General features: G+C 35.3%; 2 protein-coding genes across 8 annotated transcripts in view; both read left to right on the forward strand.

The window, feature by feature from the left end:
- The window catches only part of LOC107753121 (calsenilin-like), a 68,655-nt gene extending 65,796 nt beyond the window's left edge, over window positions 1-2,859 (forward strand). For all 5 annotated transcript variants that reach the window (XM_016569237.1, XM_016569238.1, XM_016569241.1 and 2 more), the window contains 3 exons: window positions 53-157; window positions 257-319; window positions 1,825-2,859. In XM_016569237.1, the coding sequence (XP_016424723.1) occupies window positions 53-157; window positions 257-319; window positions 1,825-1,872 (216 nt within the window). In that variant the 3' untranslated portion in view covers window positions 1,873-2,859. The remainder of the gene's footprint in view (window positions 1-52; window positions 158-256; window positions 320-1,824) is intronic.
- Window positions 2,860-6,819: 3,960 nt separating this feature from the next.
- The window catches only part of slc23a2 (solute carrier family 23 member 2), a 46,457-nt gene continuing 35,296 nt past the window's right edge, over window positions 6,820-17,980 (forward strand). For 2 of the 3 annotated variants that reach the window (XR_001641432.1, XM_016569243.1), the window contains exon 1: window positions 6,820-7,075. The gene's annotated coding sequence lies outside the window, so the exon portion shown is untranslated. The remainder of the gene's footprint in view (window positions 7,076-17,980) is intronic. The other variant, XM_016569244.1, reaches the window with a different exon arrangement.

Below are 17,980 nucleotides of genomic sequence, written 5' to 3' on the forward strand. Positions count from 1 at the left end.
GTGTTTGTGTGTGTGTGTGTGTGTGTGCGCGCGTGTGTGTGTGTGTGTGTAGGAGATGCTGTTAATCATGAAGTCAATCTACGACATGATGGGCAGGTATACCTACCCCAGTGTGCGAGATGAAGCTCCATCTGAACATGTGGAAAAGTTCTTCCAGGTACCAGCACATTTAACAATATGAAGACAATATAAAATCAATGCACACGATCTTACCAGAGCCTTAAGATCTTTTAATGCTTACTACATTTTCTTATAGAAAATGGACAGAAATCGAGATGGTGTGGTCACTATTGAGGAGTTTATTGAGACCTGTCAGAAAGTAAGTTGAAATTAGTATTTTGGTGTAAATGGTTTAAAAATCATTTATACATAAATTATTGCATTCAGTTCAATGTAAAACTGTACATGAATTGTTTGTAAAAACATTCTTTAAATTATCATATTCAATTCGAAGTGAAAATTGCGTAAGTAGTTAATAAACCAATGTTATGTTAATGATCACTTTTAATGTGAAAATATATGTAAATTACTTGTAAAACACATGTAAATGATTGCATTATGTTAAAAACAAAGTTTTACATAAATTTGTATAACTATTTTTAAGTAAATTTTGACCCTGGACAACAAAACCAGTCTTAAGTCGCTGGGGTATATTTGTAGCAATAGCCAAAAATACATTGCATGGGTCAAAATTATAGATTTTTCTTTTATGCCAAAAATCATTAGGACATTAAGTAAAGATCTTGTTCCATGAAGATATTTTGTAAATTTCCTACTCTAAATATATTAAAACTTAATTTTTGATTAGTAATATGCATTGCTATGAACTTCATTTGGACAACTTTAAAGGCGATTTTCTCAATATTTTGATTTTTTTGCACCCTCAGATTCCAGATTTTCAAATAGTTGTATCTCGGCCAAATATTGTCCTATCCTAACAAACCATACATCAATGGAAAGATTATTTATTCAGCTTTCAGATGATGTATAAATCTCAATTGTGCGTGCGTGTGTCTTATGACTGGTTTTGTTGTCCAGGGTCACAATTATTAAATTGAATTCAATTAAAAAGATATGTTAATAGTTTGTATAACCATTGTTACATAAATTATCGCTTACAACGGGAAAATTTACCTGAATTCTTCTTAAAATCACTCTCTTCTGTAAATCATTACATTCAGTTCAATGTAAAAATGTAAATAAATCATTTGTGAAACCATTTTCATGAAAATTATCACATTCAATTCAATGTCCAAATTACATAAATACTAATACAACCTTTCTTATGTAAATGATCTCATTCAGTCTAATGTGAGAATTTACGTATATTACTTGTAAATCTCTACTTATGTAAATGTTTTTATGTAAATTGTATAGCCATTTTTAAATTATCACTTTCAATTCAATGCAAAAAATGTATGACAATAGTCTGTAAAACCATAAATTAATGCAATAATTTCAATGCAAAATTTACATAATTCATAAAACCATTTTTACATAAAATACTGCATTCATTTCAATGCTGTTCATGTTCCTAAAATCATTACTATTTAGATCATATTCAGTGCAAAAATTTATGAAAAAATAATTTTAATAAAATTACTTAAAAACATTCAGTTCAATGTAAAAAAAAAATGTGTGTATGGTTCGTAAAACGTTTGACATCATTGACGTCATACCATATTTGAACTGAACATGACCGTGAATGAGATTTGAAAACTAAGCGAATGAGAATGAAATTTGATGACTAGAAGCAAACTGTCACTTTAAGGTTGATGCCGACTATTTCAAACTGTCATAATTGATTCTTCTTCTGCTTTCCAGGATGAAAACATCATGAACTCCATGCAGCTCTTTGAAAATGTGATATAGGACGGGAGTGGAATGATCCAAAGCTAAAACAGCCCTCAAAGCCCCAATCCAGTTCTCTCCATGTCTATATACCAAACTAGCACAGCAATCACTCTCTGTCTTGTCCTGTAGCACTACTCCCATGCCTGCTGCACTCCGTAGAATCGTATAGACCAACACATAGCCTAAAGTATGGCGTCACAGTTTGTACTTCACAGCAGGACTACTTTTAAAAAGAAAAGCCTGGACGGCTGGGATCCTTCCAGTTGCTAAATACCGGCAACCGTGTGGTGGAACTTTCTGATCAGAATGAACAAATGAAGTAGCAAAGCCACGTTTTGTATCACTGGTTGATGGATTCCAATGGGCTCTCTAACATCCAGATAAAAACCATCACCACTCTGGACTGCTATCTTCTGCCTTCTGATTATGAATGAGGGAGATTACAAGACTCAATCTCAACCTTCCAGATACCATAGTTTGAACGAGAGTACAGTAACTATGGATTTCAGGGGATCCAAAGGAAGGTCCAGCACCAATGACGATTGAAGCACACCAGAGACTACACGTAAAAGTCACCAAAAGAACAAAATAAATGTGATGAAAACCGACCTGAAGCATGCCTGTCCAAATATGTGAGATATTTGTGATTTTCTTGCATGGAGACTGACAAAGTTGTAAATTTTCTTCCTTGTAAGCCAGTAGGTCCCACAGAAGACTGTAAGCAAACTAAAGCAACTGTATGCGTGAAGTTACATAGTGTACCAGTGTTTATTAGTTCTGCTCAAACCTGTATTGCACATATCAGTGGGGCCAGGGTGATTTGTTTGGTCACATTTGATTCTTGCAGAGCAATGAGGTATATTAAAAGTTATATTTACACTATAGGCATTTTAGAAGTATAGAAGTATGTGTTTTATTTTCAGAAATGTATTTATTTGTCAGGCGGCATCTAATGGAATGCAGGGTTTGGCCATGAACGGACATTTCCAGATTATTAAAAGTGTGGTTTACAAGTTTTATTATGCTCATTAAAAAAATAATTTGGATTTATATATATATCAGGGCTGTACAGTGCGACATATATGTCGCACGTGCTACGAAAAAACTGGTCTGTGCGATGAATAAATTTACCACTGTAGCACGCGTGCGATACAGTTTTGCATGTTCATAACACAGACGCTTAATAGTGTGAAGTGATTTCGTTGTGCTTGTTTGTGTGTGTGAGATTGATTATACTTGGTAGTTAGAGGTGTGCATACTGAGCATTTTTCAGTTTTTCTTTTTTAATAAATCTGCAAAGATGTCAACAATTCTGTGTTTTTCTGTCAATATGGGGTGCTGTGTGTACATTAATGAGGAAAAAAAATTAACTTAAATGATTTTAGCAAATGGCTGCAATATAACAAAGAGTGAAAAATTTAAGGGGGTCTGAATACTTTCCGTACCCACTGTATATATATATAAAACAGACTGAGATATATACTGTACGAGAGGCTCGTTTATCCTTCTTTTTTACTTTTGCCCACATATTGCTTTGTAAATGTTACATGTTATTTCATCAAGTACAGTATACAATGAGCAAACATGGGAATCTCCTTCTTATATGACAATTGTACCATCAGGAATATGGATAGCTTTTACTCTTACGCAACAATCCCCTTCTATTTGGGGATGGTGAGAAATTATTGCTCACCTAGGAACAAATACTATGATGAAGGTGAAGTTATAGTAAAGGTTCAAAGTTAAAAGTCTGATTTCAGTTCACTTTCAGTAGCAACACCTAAATTACTTAAAAGCTCTTATTTATTTATTCTTTGTTTGTTTGGTTGGAGCAGAAAGCTTAATGTCCAACAAATAAAAGATGCACTACTCTTGATCAAAACCAGTGTTTCTGTTAATGTTACTGATGCTTTTAATGACAGTCTCACTTCAAAAGAAAGACAGGGAACGTGTGTGTCGTGTAGCCAATTACAGTGAGTTATTTTACTGTAAAACAGTGGTTCGCAACCAGCGTGGTGGGGCCCACTATTAATTTTACATTTAAATGTAGACTTTAAATTTTAAATGTAAACTTTAAAATGAAAATGAAAACAGAAAATACTATAATATAAAAAATAAAACAATCTAATTCAAAATATTAACAAAAACTACAATTGTATATCAGTAATATTAAAATAACACTGCTTAAAAGTATTTAAAATAAATTGTTAATATTACTGATATATCACTAATATTGTAATATTAAGATCTTCGAATATTATGCTGGAAGTTTGAGAGTCACTGATCTTCAGTAAGTGCTTTACTTGAAACAGGCCACTCTTATCAGACCTTCAGTCTGTCTGTCTCTGTGTGTGTGTGTGTGTGTGTGTGTGTGTGCGCGTGCGTGCGTGCGTGCGTGTGTGCGTGTGTGTGTGTGTTTGCACGTGTAAATAGAGATCAGAAAGGTGCCAGTTATTAAATCCCATGCATGACAATAATACAAACTGAACGCAAGCAGGAAAAGGGAGAAAGATTTGCACCTTAACACAGTGATCTGAAACTAAATATCTGTGGGTATGACTGTGAATGTGTTTACACAGAATAGAATTTCCTTACAGAAATACTTATCCCCATCTGCTATGCTTATGGAAGTCTGTGTGTGATCCGGTTCATGCTGGAGACACGTCTACATTTTGTCTGCTTTGGGTGTCTGACTGTGGAATATAATCTTTTTCTATACTTTTCACCCTCCTTTCATATATCGTTTCTATTGGTTGCTCATCTTCACGTTTCCCATAATATCTTTAATCTCTCATTTCTATTTTATCATAGCTTCTATGTGATTCCTTGAAATGTCAACAAAAAGAAGACAATATTACATGTCAAATCTGAGTGAGGCCCATAGCCCCACTAACCTACATCCATCAATTAGCACAATAGATTAGCTACTGATTCAGGCCATGAGCAGGAAGAAGAGAAGTCAACACTGTCTAGTTCTTGTTAGTGCATTATGAAAGCACTATAGCTAACTGGGATTATTTCCCCCATCTGTTCAGGTCTTCCTTCTCCTGCTGCTATTTGCAGGAGTGACATCACTTCCTGTGTGTGCATTTCTGACCAAAAATACATGTATTGATTCATGCCATTTATAGCTTAAGTGCAAATATTAAATTACGGAAGACACAATCGACATATATAATAATTCAAGAAAATCATTTGAATTTTAAGGTAGAAGTTTAGACAATGTAGAAATACTGCATATTTCTATAAAATGAACAGTAAATACACATACAATAATGTTTAAACTGAAAAAACTAAATTAAATATAATTTTAACAAATAACTTATTGACTATAAATGTATTTGCACTATATGTATAAGCCCAGGAGGTATTAGGATAAGCCATCAAACATGATCACACAGCTTGGATTATACATTGTGTACTAAACATGGGTAAACACTTGCTTCTTTTTTCCATAAAGCACTAATTTTTAGGCTTAGCAGTCAACACAAGTCAAGCATTACCCCTCCAGTCATTAAAACTGAGAAAAGTTCATTCAAGTAAAGTGGCGATGCTTCAGACACTTTTCCTCATTCCTTGTTCTTCTTCCCTGCTGCTTAAAACAAATAATAAAATAAACAATAAAACTTTTTTTGTCTGTGGTAATTAACTGTTTAGCTGTCCTGAAAAAAAAATAACACTCTTTTGACTCTTTGCTAACCAAATTTTATACGTTTATAACCTATTAACACCACTAGGGGGAGTACAGTCATATTGAAGGTACAGTAAACATTTTTAGAGAACACATAGCCTCCCTTTGTGTGCATATTTCGAGAACGTCCATGTTTAAGTAGAAGTAATTTCTAAATAGTAGAAACTGCATGTAGACAGTCCCTTGAATATTTTCATTTCTAGTGTAAATCTGCTCTGTTACCACCAATAATAAATTTAACCAATAAGCTATAGTAATAAAAGTGGCTACAAGTTTCTTTATTCAGTGCTGTTATTCACATGTTCAGTCATCTGTCCAATCACTGGTGTTCTGCTCTCTCTTAAAACCTTCGTTGAAAGCTTAGCAAAAACCCTAAATGTAACATATAATGAAATACACAACAAACTCTTCTTCTTCTACATCTTCAGTGGCCCTCTGTTATAATCACTCAGCGACCTCCCTGTATATATAATTTGCTTTGTTATGATGATGTTTGGTAATGATTATGTTGTTATTTTTATTCAATCCTGTTGGAAATGTACTTGTATTTCCCTGAATGGCCTGTGTTCTTTTAAAGTTTAACCCAGTTTGGTAATGCACTGGTCAAAAAAAAATGTACTAAAATAGCACATGCTTAAATTAAAACCTGCTTTTCCAAGCTTACAGTTCTCACTGTTTTGTCATGTGGAGAGTGCAGCTCGGATCATTGGTGTTACGTCATCATGTAATGGTTACCGAATGTAGGTCAATTAAGTAATGACGCAGTTCCGCCTGAAGACCGGAAGGGGGCGCCCACGAATGGCCCCTTTCGTGAGACTGAGGGCGGCTAAAAAGCTTTTTATTTAAATATTATCATTTTAAAATTATTTTAGAGGTGAGCTTATTTAATTTAGATATATTTTCATGTGTTTTCCGTCTCTTTCCTCAACCTCTAACTTTGTTGGTTGTTCTTTGTATAATTGTATATTGTTTGTTGTAAATATGTCTGTTCAATGCTTTCAAAAAAATAAAAAAAATAAAAAAGGGACTGGCGGCGCCATTTTTACTGTTAAAAGCAAATCGGAGGAAATGGGAGTCCTGTGAGGCAGATAGGGGGCGTGTAAAGGAGGTAGCATTGAGCAGGCTTATGGAATCACAGGGGCAGGCACGACACCGGCAAAAGAGATGACTGAGTGTTGCGTCTTCGCCTGTGAACAATTCTATTGGCCGAGAGTCATCAGAAGGCGGGGCTTATAAGCGTTTCGACCTCAGGGTTTGTTTTGAGCATGCGTTGAAATGCCACAGTGCCCGTGTGCCGTCTGTATATCCGTGTGTCGCTATATAATAGGGAAGAATCGTTCCACTTGTCTCCTGCTCATCATATAAGTCAGTCTAGTCAGAAGACTCTGTCCTGCCGAAGGTGTTTGGTGAGAGAAAGTCGCTGTTTCTGTATTTACCCTCAGCAGTGCTGAAGTAGGACACTCCAGGTACCGCGAAAGAACACAAGGGGAAATTACAGAAGAGGACAACGATTTTTTTCTTCCCGGAAAGGTGAGAAATAACGACTCAGTGTGTTTTATGACACAAGTGGTCTATTGTAATTGTAAATAGGATTTTTCTTAATATCAAATAAGCGTAATAATAATAATGATTAAAAAAAATGTCCTAGTCGCATCCCATCAAACACCTCAGGATTCCAGTCCCTGAGATGCGATGCAACTGTGTAGAAATCTGGCTGATTATAACGGAGTCGCTCATATCTACAATAAAGACGATGCTGTTATATGATCATTTACTATGGGATGATATTAGACTCTAAATGATTAATAGATGCACGCACAATTATCCATGTACTGCATACATTTTATACATGTATCTTACTAACCACAAACAAATGCCTTTCAATTTGAGTCTGTGGAATTCGGGATTAAATGATTGTGCAGCGATTTGTACAAATAAAGAGATGTTTGTGAATAAACATGTTCTGTTCTGCATTAATATATCATAAATTGCTAATGCAAAAAGGAATCTATGCATATGTGGATCAGGTGACACGCATGCATTAATTGATGTCTAGTTCGAGTCGATCTTGTTCGGTTCATTTGGATTTTGAGACTTCATTTTCGCAGTTTACAGCATTTCACGACGCTCACACACACAACTACCAACGAACAAGGCCCAGTGCAATTCATTAACGTGTACACGATTTGAAAAAACAAATGAACCGAACAAGATCGACTCGAACTAGACGTCAATTAATGCACGCGTGTCACCTGATCCACATATGCATAGATTCCTTTTTGCATTAGCAATTTATGATATATTAATGCAGAACAGAACATGTTTATTCACAAACATCTCTTTATTTGTACAAATTGCTGCACAATCATTTAATCCCGAATTCCACAGACTCAAATTGAAAGGCATTTGTTTGTGGTTAGTAAGATACATGTATAAAATGTATGCAGTACATGGATAATTGTGCGTGCATCTATTAATCATTTAGAGTCTAATATCATCCCATAATTTACAGTTTTCGTGTTTGGTTTATGAGTGTATATGACACATGATTTGGAAATATGGATGGCGTTCAGCGCTATTGATCTGTCTGTTGGGCCATAGCCATATAGATGTTGAATTACAGGCTCTTTTAAAAAGACAACGTGCTTTCAGCCTGTCTGGTTTGAGATTTTGAGATTTTCCTCGTCTTATAATTAAGGTGTAATAAAACAAGACCACGTTAAATTGTCACGTTTAATTAAACTAAACGCAACACAATATCAAGTATATGGAATGCCCATCAAAAGCAGTGACAATTATTTTTCTTTTATGTATCCAGTATGATGATATGATAGATTAAATATTAAACTTTCTTATCTTGGTTGATTAAGTAAAGGGATAGGCTACTTGTTTTGATTATCTTTGAGAGGTATGGCAAGGTTAGTAATAATGTGATAGAAGAGATTCACATGTAAGGAAGTTATGAGCAGGTTCATGCCGGTGCTGTGCCGAAGTCTGCATCACACCTGTTCATGCCTGATGTCATCATCTGTGACTCATGTGATGCAACCTGGACACATATGGTTTGTGCTACATTAAATATCATGAATGGTTTTGGTAATTGGTGCATGTTTTCCGTTAGTGATTGCACAACTGTACATGGTGTCTAAAGAAATGAGTAGTAAGTGATGTGGGCTAGTAAATGTTTCTAGGTTAACTGTAAATTGCTTTGGATAAAAGTGACAGCTAAACAAACAATAAGTCATTTTTAAACAGTCAGATTTTCACGGCTGTGGAAAATCTGAAATATTATGAAATGAAATTATGAAATGATGATGTCTGTAAATTTGTTAAATCTCAAAAGGTCTTGTGTAGTTAATATGAACTATGAACTTTGGGGTTGGTAACATTTTAAAAATATTTTTGAAAGAAGTCTCTTATGCTCACCAAGGCTGCATTTATGCGATCATGAATATAGTAAAAACAGTAATACTGTGAAATATTGTTACAATTTGGAATGTCATTTATTCCTGTGATGCAAAGCTGAATTTTCGCCATCACTCCAGTCTTCAGAGTCACGTGATCCTTCAGAAATCATTTGAATAAGCTGATTTGCTGCTCAGGAAACATTTTTTATTATTATCAATGTTGAGAACAGCTGTGCTACTTAATATTTTTATGGAATGAATAGGACAAAAAAAAAAACTTCAAAAGAAAAGCATTTATTTGAAATATAAACCTTTTGTATCATTATAAATGTCTTCACTTTTGATCAATTTAGTGTGCCGTGCAAATAAAAGTATGAATCATACTGATCCCAGACTTTTGAGCAGTAGATATGTTTATAATATTTCTCAGCTCTGAAAAATTTAATTAACAAGATGTTGATCCTTGTGGAGTGAAACTTTCCACAAGCCATCTTGATAACATGGGCCTGTCTGTTGAGGGTCTCATTGGAAAAATGTGTACATTCAAATGCAAAATTGTTCAATAGTTCATATAAAAACTTGCTTCCTGACATACAAATTAAAATTTTCCTCGGCAGTCTCTATGAAATGATTTTTACCAAGCAATAATGAATGACTGGAAATGTCTTGGAAATCATTTGATCAAACATTGAGAATGCTGTTATGCATTGGAGGATGAAGGGCATCTGTTGTTCTCCATCTTTCTGTGATTCATTCATTTTTTCTGTTCTTTGATATTTCCTTTGAGTCATTCACAGTGTAAGTGCCGCTTTGGCTATTTGTGTAAATTATGCCTGAAATATCCATTCATGTGGTACAGTATGAAGTCTGACCATGGATTTGTCTGGTCAGTGACATCTCCTCCTAGATGCCAATGACAATATTAGTGACAATGACAGTGTATTTGATCAGTTTGATCCCATTTGCTTAAGATAACGAATGTTTCTGAGAAGAGAATTGATTCTTCTTTTTTGAGCCATTCCTTTAATATTATATAAACTGAAAGACGTCCAGGATTGCATGAAGAGTTTAGATAAACAGATATAGCTCAGAGGAACGCAGACTGGATTGTGGCAGCTGTATTTTATAGCACAGGCTGTCAAGCACCAGAAGACTCTTTTGAGTGGAATGCTTTGTTTAAACAAATCTGTTGTGCTTGGTTTGGACTTGCCTAAATATTGTACAGAGAAGTTAAAGGTAATGGATCCTTATAGTTGTATTTTTCATCTGATACATTAATAAATGTGCATTAGCTTTTGTGCTTAGAGGGTTGAATTAAAGCTTGTTTTGTTTTCCTCTTGCTTTTATGTTAGTTTGAATTAGCATTTGTCAGCACAAGTCGCTCTTCACAATCCAATCATGCCGAGAAATGGATTGTTTAAGAAATTGACAATTAACTGTATTGATTTCTCAGAGCTTAACTAAGTAAAGTGAGAACCATGTAATTAAATGGTGAAGCTGAGAGAGCATGTTCACAAACCAGCAGGCTGACGGTCACAAAACATTATCTAACACACCACTGAAAAAACAAGAGGGTTTTAAAGTCTTCCTTCCTCTTTTTTTTTTTCTCAGTCATCTGATCACTCACAAAATGGGATTTAGTCCCTTGAAGCTAAAATAAAATATCATCACTTTCACTCATGCTGTTTCAGTCTTTTTCAAACCATTTCTGATTCTCTGTTCTCTTTTTCTGTCTCTTTCCATTTTTCTTTCCAGTCTTTTCTTATCATTTACAGAATGAGCATGTAGGCTGTTGTTTTAAATAAGAGTCTTGGTAGTTGCGGGTTTGGTAGTTGGTGGATGCAAGCAAACCAAAAACTTATTCATATATCAAATGAGTGCATACACTTAGTTTGGTAGCAGTGCAACAGTTTCGCAGAGCAGTTACGGTGAAAAAAAATATTATTGTGCTGATTGTTCAAACTTTAAATTCTGATTGAATGAGATTGAATGTGTTGTAGTTAATTCACCCCCCCAAAAAAATAAAAAATCTCCCATCATTTTATTTACCCTCATGTTATTCCAAACCTGTATGACTTACATTTTTTCTGTGGAATATAAAAGAAGATATGCTGAAGAATGTTGGTAACCAGACAGTAACTTGTATGGACAAACACTGAGACATTTCTCAAAATATATTTTGTGTTCCACAGAAGAAAAAGTTCTGCTAGGTTGGAATGTTGTGAAGGTGAGTAAATGATGACAGATTTTTCATATTTTGTTAACTATTCATTTTAAGATTTTCTGTAGATTTTAGTTTCTGTAGTTCTATTTAATAACAACCTATGAATTGCACATATTGGCGTCTGATTGAGGTTGATCCTTTCAATAAATCATCCCTATAGTGAAGTGAAGTGACATGTGGCCAAGTATGGTTACCCATACTAGGAATTAGTGCTCTGCATTTAACCCATCCTTAGTGCACACACACAGCAGTGAACACACACACACTGTGAACACACACCCGGAGCAGTGGACAGCCATTTATTCTGCGGCGCCTGGGGAGCAGTTGGGGGTTCGGTGCCTTGCTCAAGGGCACCTCAGTCGTGGTATTGAAGGTGGGAGAGAGCGCTGTACATTCACTCCCCCCACCTACAATCCCTGCCGGTACGAGACTCGAACCCGCAACCTTTGGGTTACGAGTCCGACTCTCTAACCATTAGGCCACGACTCTCTAACCATTAGGCCACGACTTCCCATAGTATAGTGCTATAGTATAGTATGCTATAGTATAATACTTGCATAATTCAGATCCTATTGGTTTGCTGTAATGCAAATTGTGAGGACGTCACACCTTGCTGGAACCTCTCTCTTATGTCACTGGTTTCTCATCACAGAAAGCTCATTTCATTCATTTGCCTCACCCTTTCAGTTTTTTTCATGTCCCATAAGGCAATTTGTCAGATTTAACTCCATCATTTAACAGGGGATTTTGTGTAATTTTCTTTTTCAAGTTTGCATAATTAGATGAGTCAGGGCTCTTGATAACTGCCAAATCAAGGGAGAGACAAAGGGCAGAAACAATATATTCTTTAGCAAAGGGCAGAAACGTGAGACCATTAATGGCATTTGAAGAAAAACATGTTTGAGCTTTCAGCTAACACTGTGTTGATGCTAGACTCGAACGGCGCGATGTGACGCAACAAAAGATAATAGAATCCATTATAATCAGTGATTCTGTCAACACTGGATGCAGCGTGTCAAATCCCTGGCAGTAAACTGATGCCCTTTTCTATTTCTGACATACTCCTAATTGCTCATGCTACTTCTGACACAAAGGACAAGTAAATTTGCAACGGTCGCTTTGTTGCGTCCAGTATAGACGGTCTATAGCTGTTGCGGCGTGGTTGCATGGTAAGCTGCTGATGGTGAATTCTCTATTGAGGTAAATGTTCTTATAAAAGAGGAGTCACAGACATTTTCTTTATTAAAGTCTTTGAGTCTCTTTCATTTGATTCAGTAACTTAAAAAAAAAACTGTGACCATCAGGCTGTTGTACTTATTGCAGTTTTATACTTTATGTGCATACATGACATATGTACTATAGCACCTCACAAACATGCTGAGCACACATATCATTTGTGACACACCATTAGGCTACAACTACCCCATATGTACAGTGACAAACATGTTCCTTGACTAGTTTCAGATAAGAAAGAGACCACATAAAAGGCGTCATAACCTAACATTTAATAAAGCAATATCAAATGGTTTGGCTGTTGTTTTACACATTTCTTAAACAATTATTTGCAGCTATCACCATCTTAGAAAATTGATCTATTATGACAAATGATCACTGGTGGTATATCATCACATCAAATGATAATGATTTTGTCAGGATGTTAAATACTTGCCATCAGCTTTATTGGCAAACAACTGCACTGCATTCAAAACTTCAGCATTTTGTATGACAAACTAAAAAAAAATTTTTTTTTTTGGGAGAATGACCCTCTTGTTGGCCTACCATAATGTTAAAACAACATCATTTAGGCAGAGAGTGATTTAACTGTATCTGAACTGACTTAACTATTGGAGTTAATAGATTTAAATACCTGTTCATTTAGTTTTTGCTCTGAGTAAAGTTGTCCCAAAAATGAACATTTGAAGTTTAGCTGAAATTTAGCATTACATCACTTGTTTATCAGTGGATCCTCTGCAGTAAATGGGTGCCGTCAGAATGAGTCCAAACAGCTGATAAAAACATCATAATAATTCACAAGTAATCCACACGACTCCAGTCCATCAATTAATGTATTTTGAAGTGAAAAGCTGTGTTTGTAATAAACAAATCCATCAAGGCATTTTAACTTTAAAGCCAGTTATCTATAATAATGAATGATTCCCCCAGTAAAAAAAAAGGTGCTTGGTCTATGCATATTTCTCTCCTGATTCAGACGAGACGACTTTTTCACTGGAGAAAGCAATATTATGGATAGAAGACTCTTGCAACAGTTGTACAAGTAAAAAAACAAGTAAAAAAAAAAAAAAAAAAATCTGTTCCTATGAAGAATTAATGGTGAGTAAATTTTCACCCAATTTTTATTTTTGTGTGAATTATTCCTTTAAACTCATTTAGTAAAGCTAAGACCTGAAACACTGTTATTTTGACTTGTATCAGCCTGTTCTTACTGAACACCATTTAATTGTGCCACATCTCTCGAGATCTTTTATTTTATACACGCCTATAAATTTCCTCACTGTTCTGCTGACAGAAGCTCTTCAGATCCCCCTGTCGAGTCAAAAGGCCCCTTCCTTCCCGTGAGGTCCCTTTGTGTTTAATTGATGTGCATCCAAGAGACCCAGTGGATGTATTCATTTCTAAAGGAATTTGTCATTCACTGTACAGAAGCTCAATAGTTTTCCCTGCACTCCCCTGCGGAGGTGCGCTGTGATGTATAAATCTCCTCTCGCAGTGCCCCGGGGCAGCGGTCCTGTGGTGTCAGGCTCCTGCAGTGCTGCGCTATTGTCACTAATCTCACTTCACCACTGAGAGGGCTAATTAAACAGCATATTTGAGTGAATTAGCTGTAAGGAAGAATGTGTTGTCATGGGTGTGGAAAGGTCTCCTCTTTCTGGGGGGAAATCAAGCTTGTAGTTTAAGTGAAAATCAAGAATGATGACTCAGGGCAGGGGTTTTTAAACTATTTAATGGGAAAGTCCAACAAATATAAAGTCAGTTATATATCAATTTATACAGATTTAATTTATACTGTTTGAAAAGTTTCAGTGTTAATCAAGAATGATGACTGAGGGCAAATGATGAGAGATGATGACTTTTTAATGGCAAAGAACAACAAATATAAATGTTTTTATAAGTGTAATTCATTGTTTATATGCTATTATATACTTTATTAACACTTTGAATTGGCTTTTATTTTATATGTTCTGTTTTCATTTTAATTTAGTTTGAGTTTTAGTAATTTTGTTTTGTGAATTTGTCATTTTTATTATTATTATTATTATTATTTACTTTTTTACATTTTGTTTTGGTGATTTTAGTATTTCAGCTAAAAATTATTTATTTGTTTGTTTCTAAAGTGTCATTAAAAAATTTTTTGTGTAGGTTTTTAAGTTTTCATATAATATTTATATTATATTCTATTTAATCTTTATTTTAATAGTTTTAGTTAACAGTAACAACACTGAAAATAGTAAATATGAACATTAAGACAACATATTGTTCCTAAAAGTAAATAGTTCTTTGTTAAATGTTATTGTGTGTTTATATATATATATATATATAGTGACTGACCGCTCGCTCGCACCAACAGGAGGAGGAGGGTCGTGTTATTCTCTACACTGCACTCAACCTGAGGGATTCCTACACTTTCAGTCTTTGAGGAGACATGAAAAACAACGCATACCGCAGGATCGTTATAACGGAAAATATTAGCGGTTTTGAAACCGTGACATTTTCAAATCGCAGTATACCTTGAAACCGGTAATCGGCCCATGCCTAGTATACAATATTACAATAAAGCCAAAACATATTTTTCAAATATTATTTGGAGAATATTTAATTCTATTAAATTAAGGTACAGTACAAAATGTTTTTTTCTACCCAATATTATAATATTACAGAAACATTTCTAGTTGAATCCATAATTATTTCTACAGCGCTTTTCTCAATAAACATTAAAAACCAAAACTAATATAAAAAATTAGTTTAATTTTAAACGGTTAATATAAAAGCTGACAATAGTGCTAGACAACAAGTGAGCGAGTTAAGGACAACAGTGAAAGAGGTGCAGTGTATACTGACTAATTATATTATGTACCTTGCATATCATATTTCTTACTGTTAAAGTGGTCATATGATGTTGCTAAAAAGAACATTATTTTGTGTATTTGGTGTAATGAAATGTGTTTATGCGGTACATTATTGTTCATACTGTACATTATTGTTTCTCCTCTATGCCCCGCCTTTCTGAAACGCGTCGATTTTTACAAAGTTCATCGGTCTGAAAAAGCGAGGTGTGCTCTGGTTGGCCAGCTATCCAGTGCGTTGTGATTGGCCGAATACCTCAAGCGTGAGACGGAAACTTGTAACACTCCAAAGAGAAAGGAAAAATTGAAATCGCATCATATGACCCCTTTAAAAAATGTTTTGTAAGATTTTTATTTTCTGTGTAAAATTGTCTGCGGACCCCTTAGCACCCTCTTGTGGACACTTCTTGGGTTCTTGGACCCTAATTTTAAAAGCCTTGAATGGTAGGTCACATTATTCAGCATGGTCTTAGCAAGACTTCAGAGGAAGTTTAGATAAGTTTGTGAATGTGTGTGAAATCTGATGGGTTTTATTTGTCACGAGTGACATGTTCCGCTACAACAAATGACAGAGAACTAGTGAATTCAATAAGTCTGGATTGATTGTCAGACCAGCTCTGGTTTCAGTTCCATGAACATTGGATGGTTGACCTTTGATCATGGAACAAAAAAAAAATTTACAAAGTTCATCGGTCTGAAAAAGCAAGGTGTGCTCTGATTGGCCAGCTATCCAGTGCGTTGTGATTGGCCGAATTCCTCAAGCGTGTGACGGAAATGTTACATCCCTTAACATATTGTGATGCCTGCGGCAACCACATGTGACGACCCCGGGCTGGACTCCGCTTCGTCCACGGTGAAAGTTGAAGTATTTCCTCAGCGACCAGCACGGATCAGCTACAGGCATGATGAAGCAATATCGTCCTCTTTTGGAAGGCCAAACAAAGTAGTTTCGCTTTCACAACGAAACACACAGCGCCTTCACGACATGGCAGCGGATTGATTGTTTTAAGTCTGAACATTGGTTGGTTGACCTTTGATCATGGAAAAAAAAAAAATCACACATACACTATACCGTTCGTAAATGTCAAAAACATTTTATTTATTTAAAAAAAATTTTCAACAAGGACTCATTAAATTGACAGTAAAGACTGTCTCTACTTTGTCTATAATTTGTTTTAAAAGATTTCTATTTCAAATAAATTCTTTTTTTTAATGAACCTTCTATTCATCAAAGAATCCTGAAGACTGGAGTAATGGCTGCTGAAAATTCAGCTTTGCCAACACAGGAATAAATCAAATAAAAAAATTAATATATTAAAACAGAAAACAGATCTTTTAAATTGTAATAATATTTCACAGTATTACTGTTTTTTTTTTTACTGTATTTTCAAATAAATGCAGCTTAAAACATAAAAAATATATTTATGCTCTTACTGACCCCAAAACTTTTGTATTGCACATACTGTTGGCTTCTCAGAAAAATATACAGTGGCCCAAAAAAGTATATGGACACTTAAGTTGCTCTTAATATGTATGAATTCTCTTTGGTACTCTTTGACACATCTGAATTCCCATATGAGAAAAAGTGAAACTTTTAACGTTTGCTTTAAGCTAAATATGTATGCGATGAACTGTCATATTCTGCAACCTCTCTCAGTGGCCTTCATAACTGAACATCTGACTAGCAGATGTTTCATCATTAAGGCTGCGACAGAAATGAGCTCAGTGTGTTTTGTCTATAAATGTGCTTTTGAAGAGGTTGGATGTCTAGGTTTAACCATTTAAACATCAGTAAGCTGTAATTATGAGATAATGGGATCATTAAGGGTGACCAAAATGAAGTATGTGCTTCACACGCTAGTCACCATACGGCCACAGACATTGTTGTGGGAATAATACAAAACATTCTGACTGGACTTCAGTATTTTCCTTCCACAATAAAAGTCTATAAAGTAGTGGAGTCTCTTCACGATCGTTAAAGCACCTCAAGTTCTTCCTTAAATCTCCTCAGCTGGTATCTTAAAGCTGTGTTGAGTTTGTTAGTTCAGTTTTGCTCCAGTAATAATTGAGATGGTGATCTCCAGGTTTAAGGTTTCTGTTTTGAAGTCCAGCATTGATATTATATAAACACCTCTCCTCAGTTAGTCAAATATTTTTGTGGCTCTGAATTTTTCCACCTCAGGCTCTTGCCAGATCGGTGTGGATGCCTTGTTTGTGAAGTTGTCCTACAATTAGAGTTGTTGGATTTGTTGTTTAGCTGCCTGTCATGTAATCAAATGGATCTGCTTCTGTTTGAAATCAGGACTAAATCTGCTCAGACAAACCGTGTGGGACAGCAGTATCTGTGGATGGATTTGTCCTGCTGTGTTTTGGAACGTCCACTGATGATCGCATTACGAGGACATATATTATGCCTGATGGGTCATGACTAACAGCAGTAAAGCTGAATGTTGATATAAACCGACAGCTCACTCTGTTTGTCTACGTGCCTACAGGCAGACACACACACGTACACATGTAGACAACACGCAGCCAGATATCACAATAACACGATTTTTGCTCATGGATGGTTAAAGGGGTCATATGATGCAATTTCAAGTTTTCCTTTCTCTTTGGAGTGTTACAAGCTGTTCGTGAATAGATAAGATCCCTAAAGTTGCAAAGACTAAAGTCTCAAACCCAAAGAGATATTCTTTATAAAAGTTAAGACTCGTCCACGCCC

This window comes from Sinocyclocheilus rhinocerous, unplaced genomic scaffold, assembly GCF_001515625.1.
Source record: "Sinocyclocheilus rhinocerous isolate Xijiao unplaced genomic scaffold, SAMN03320098_v1.1 scaffold20, whole genome shotgun sequence".
In the NCBI taxonomy this organism is placed as follows: Eukaryota; Metazoa; Chordata; class Actinopteri; order Cypriniformes; family Cyprinidae; genus Sinocyclocheilus; species Sinocyclocheilus rhinocerous.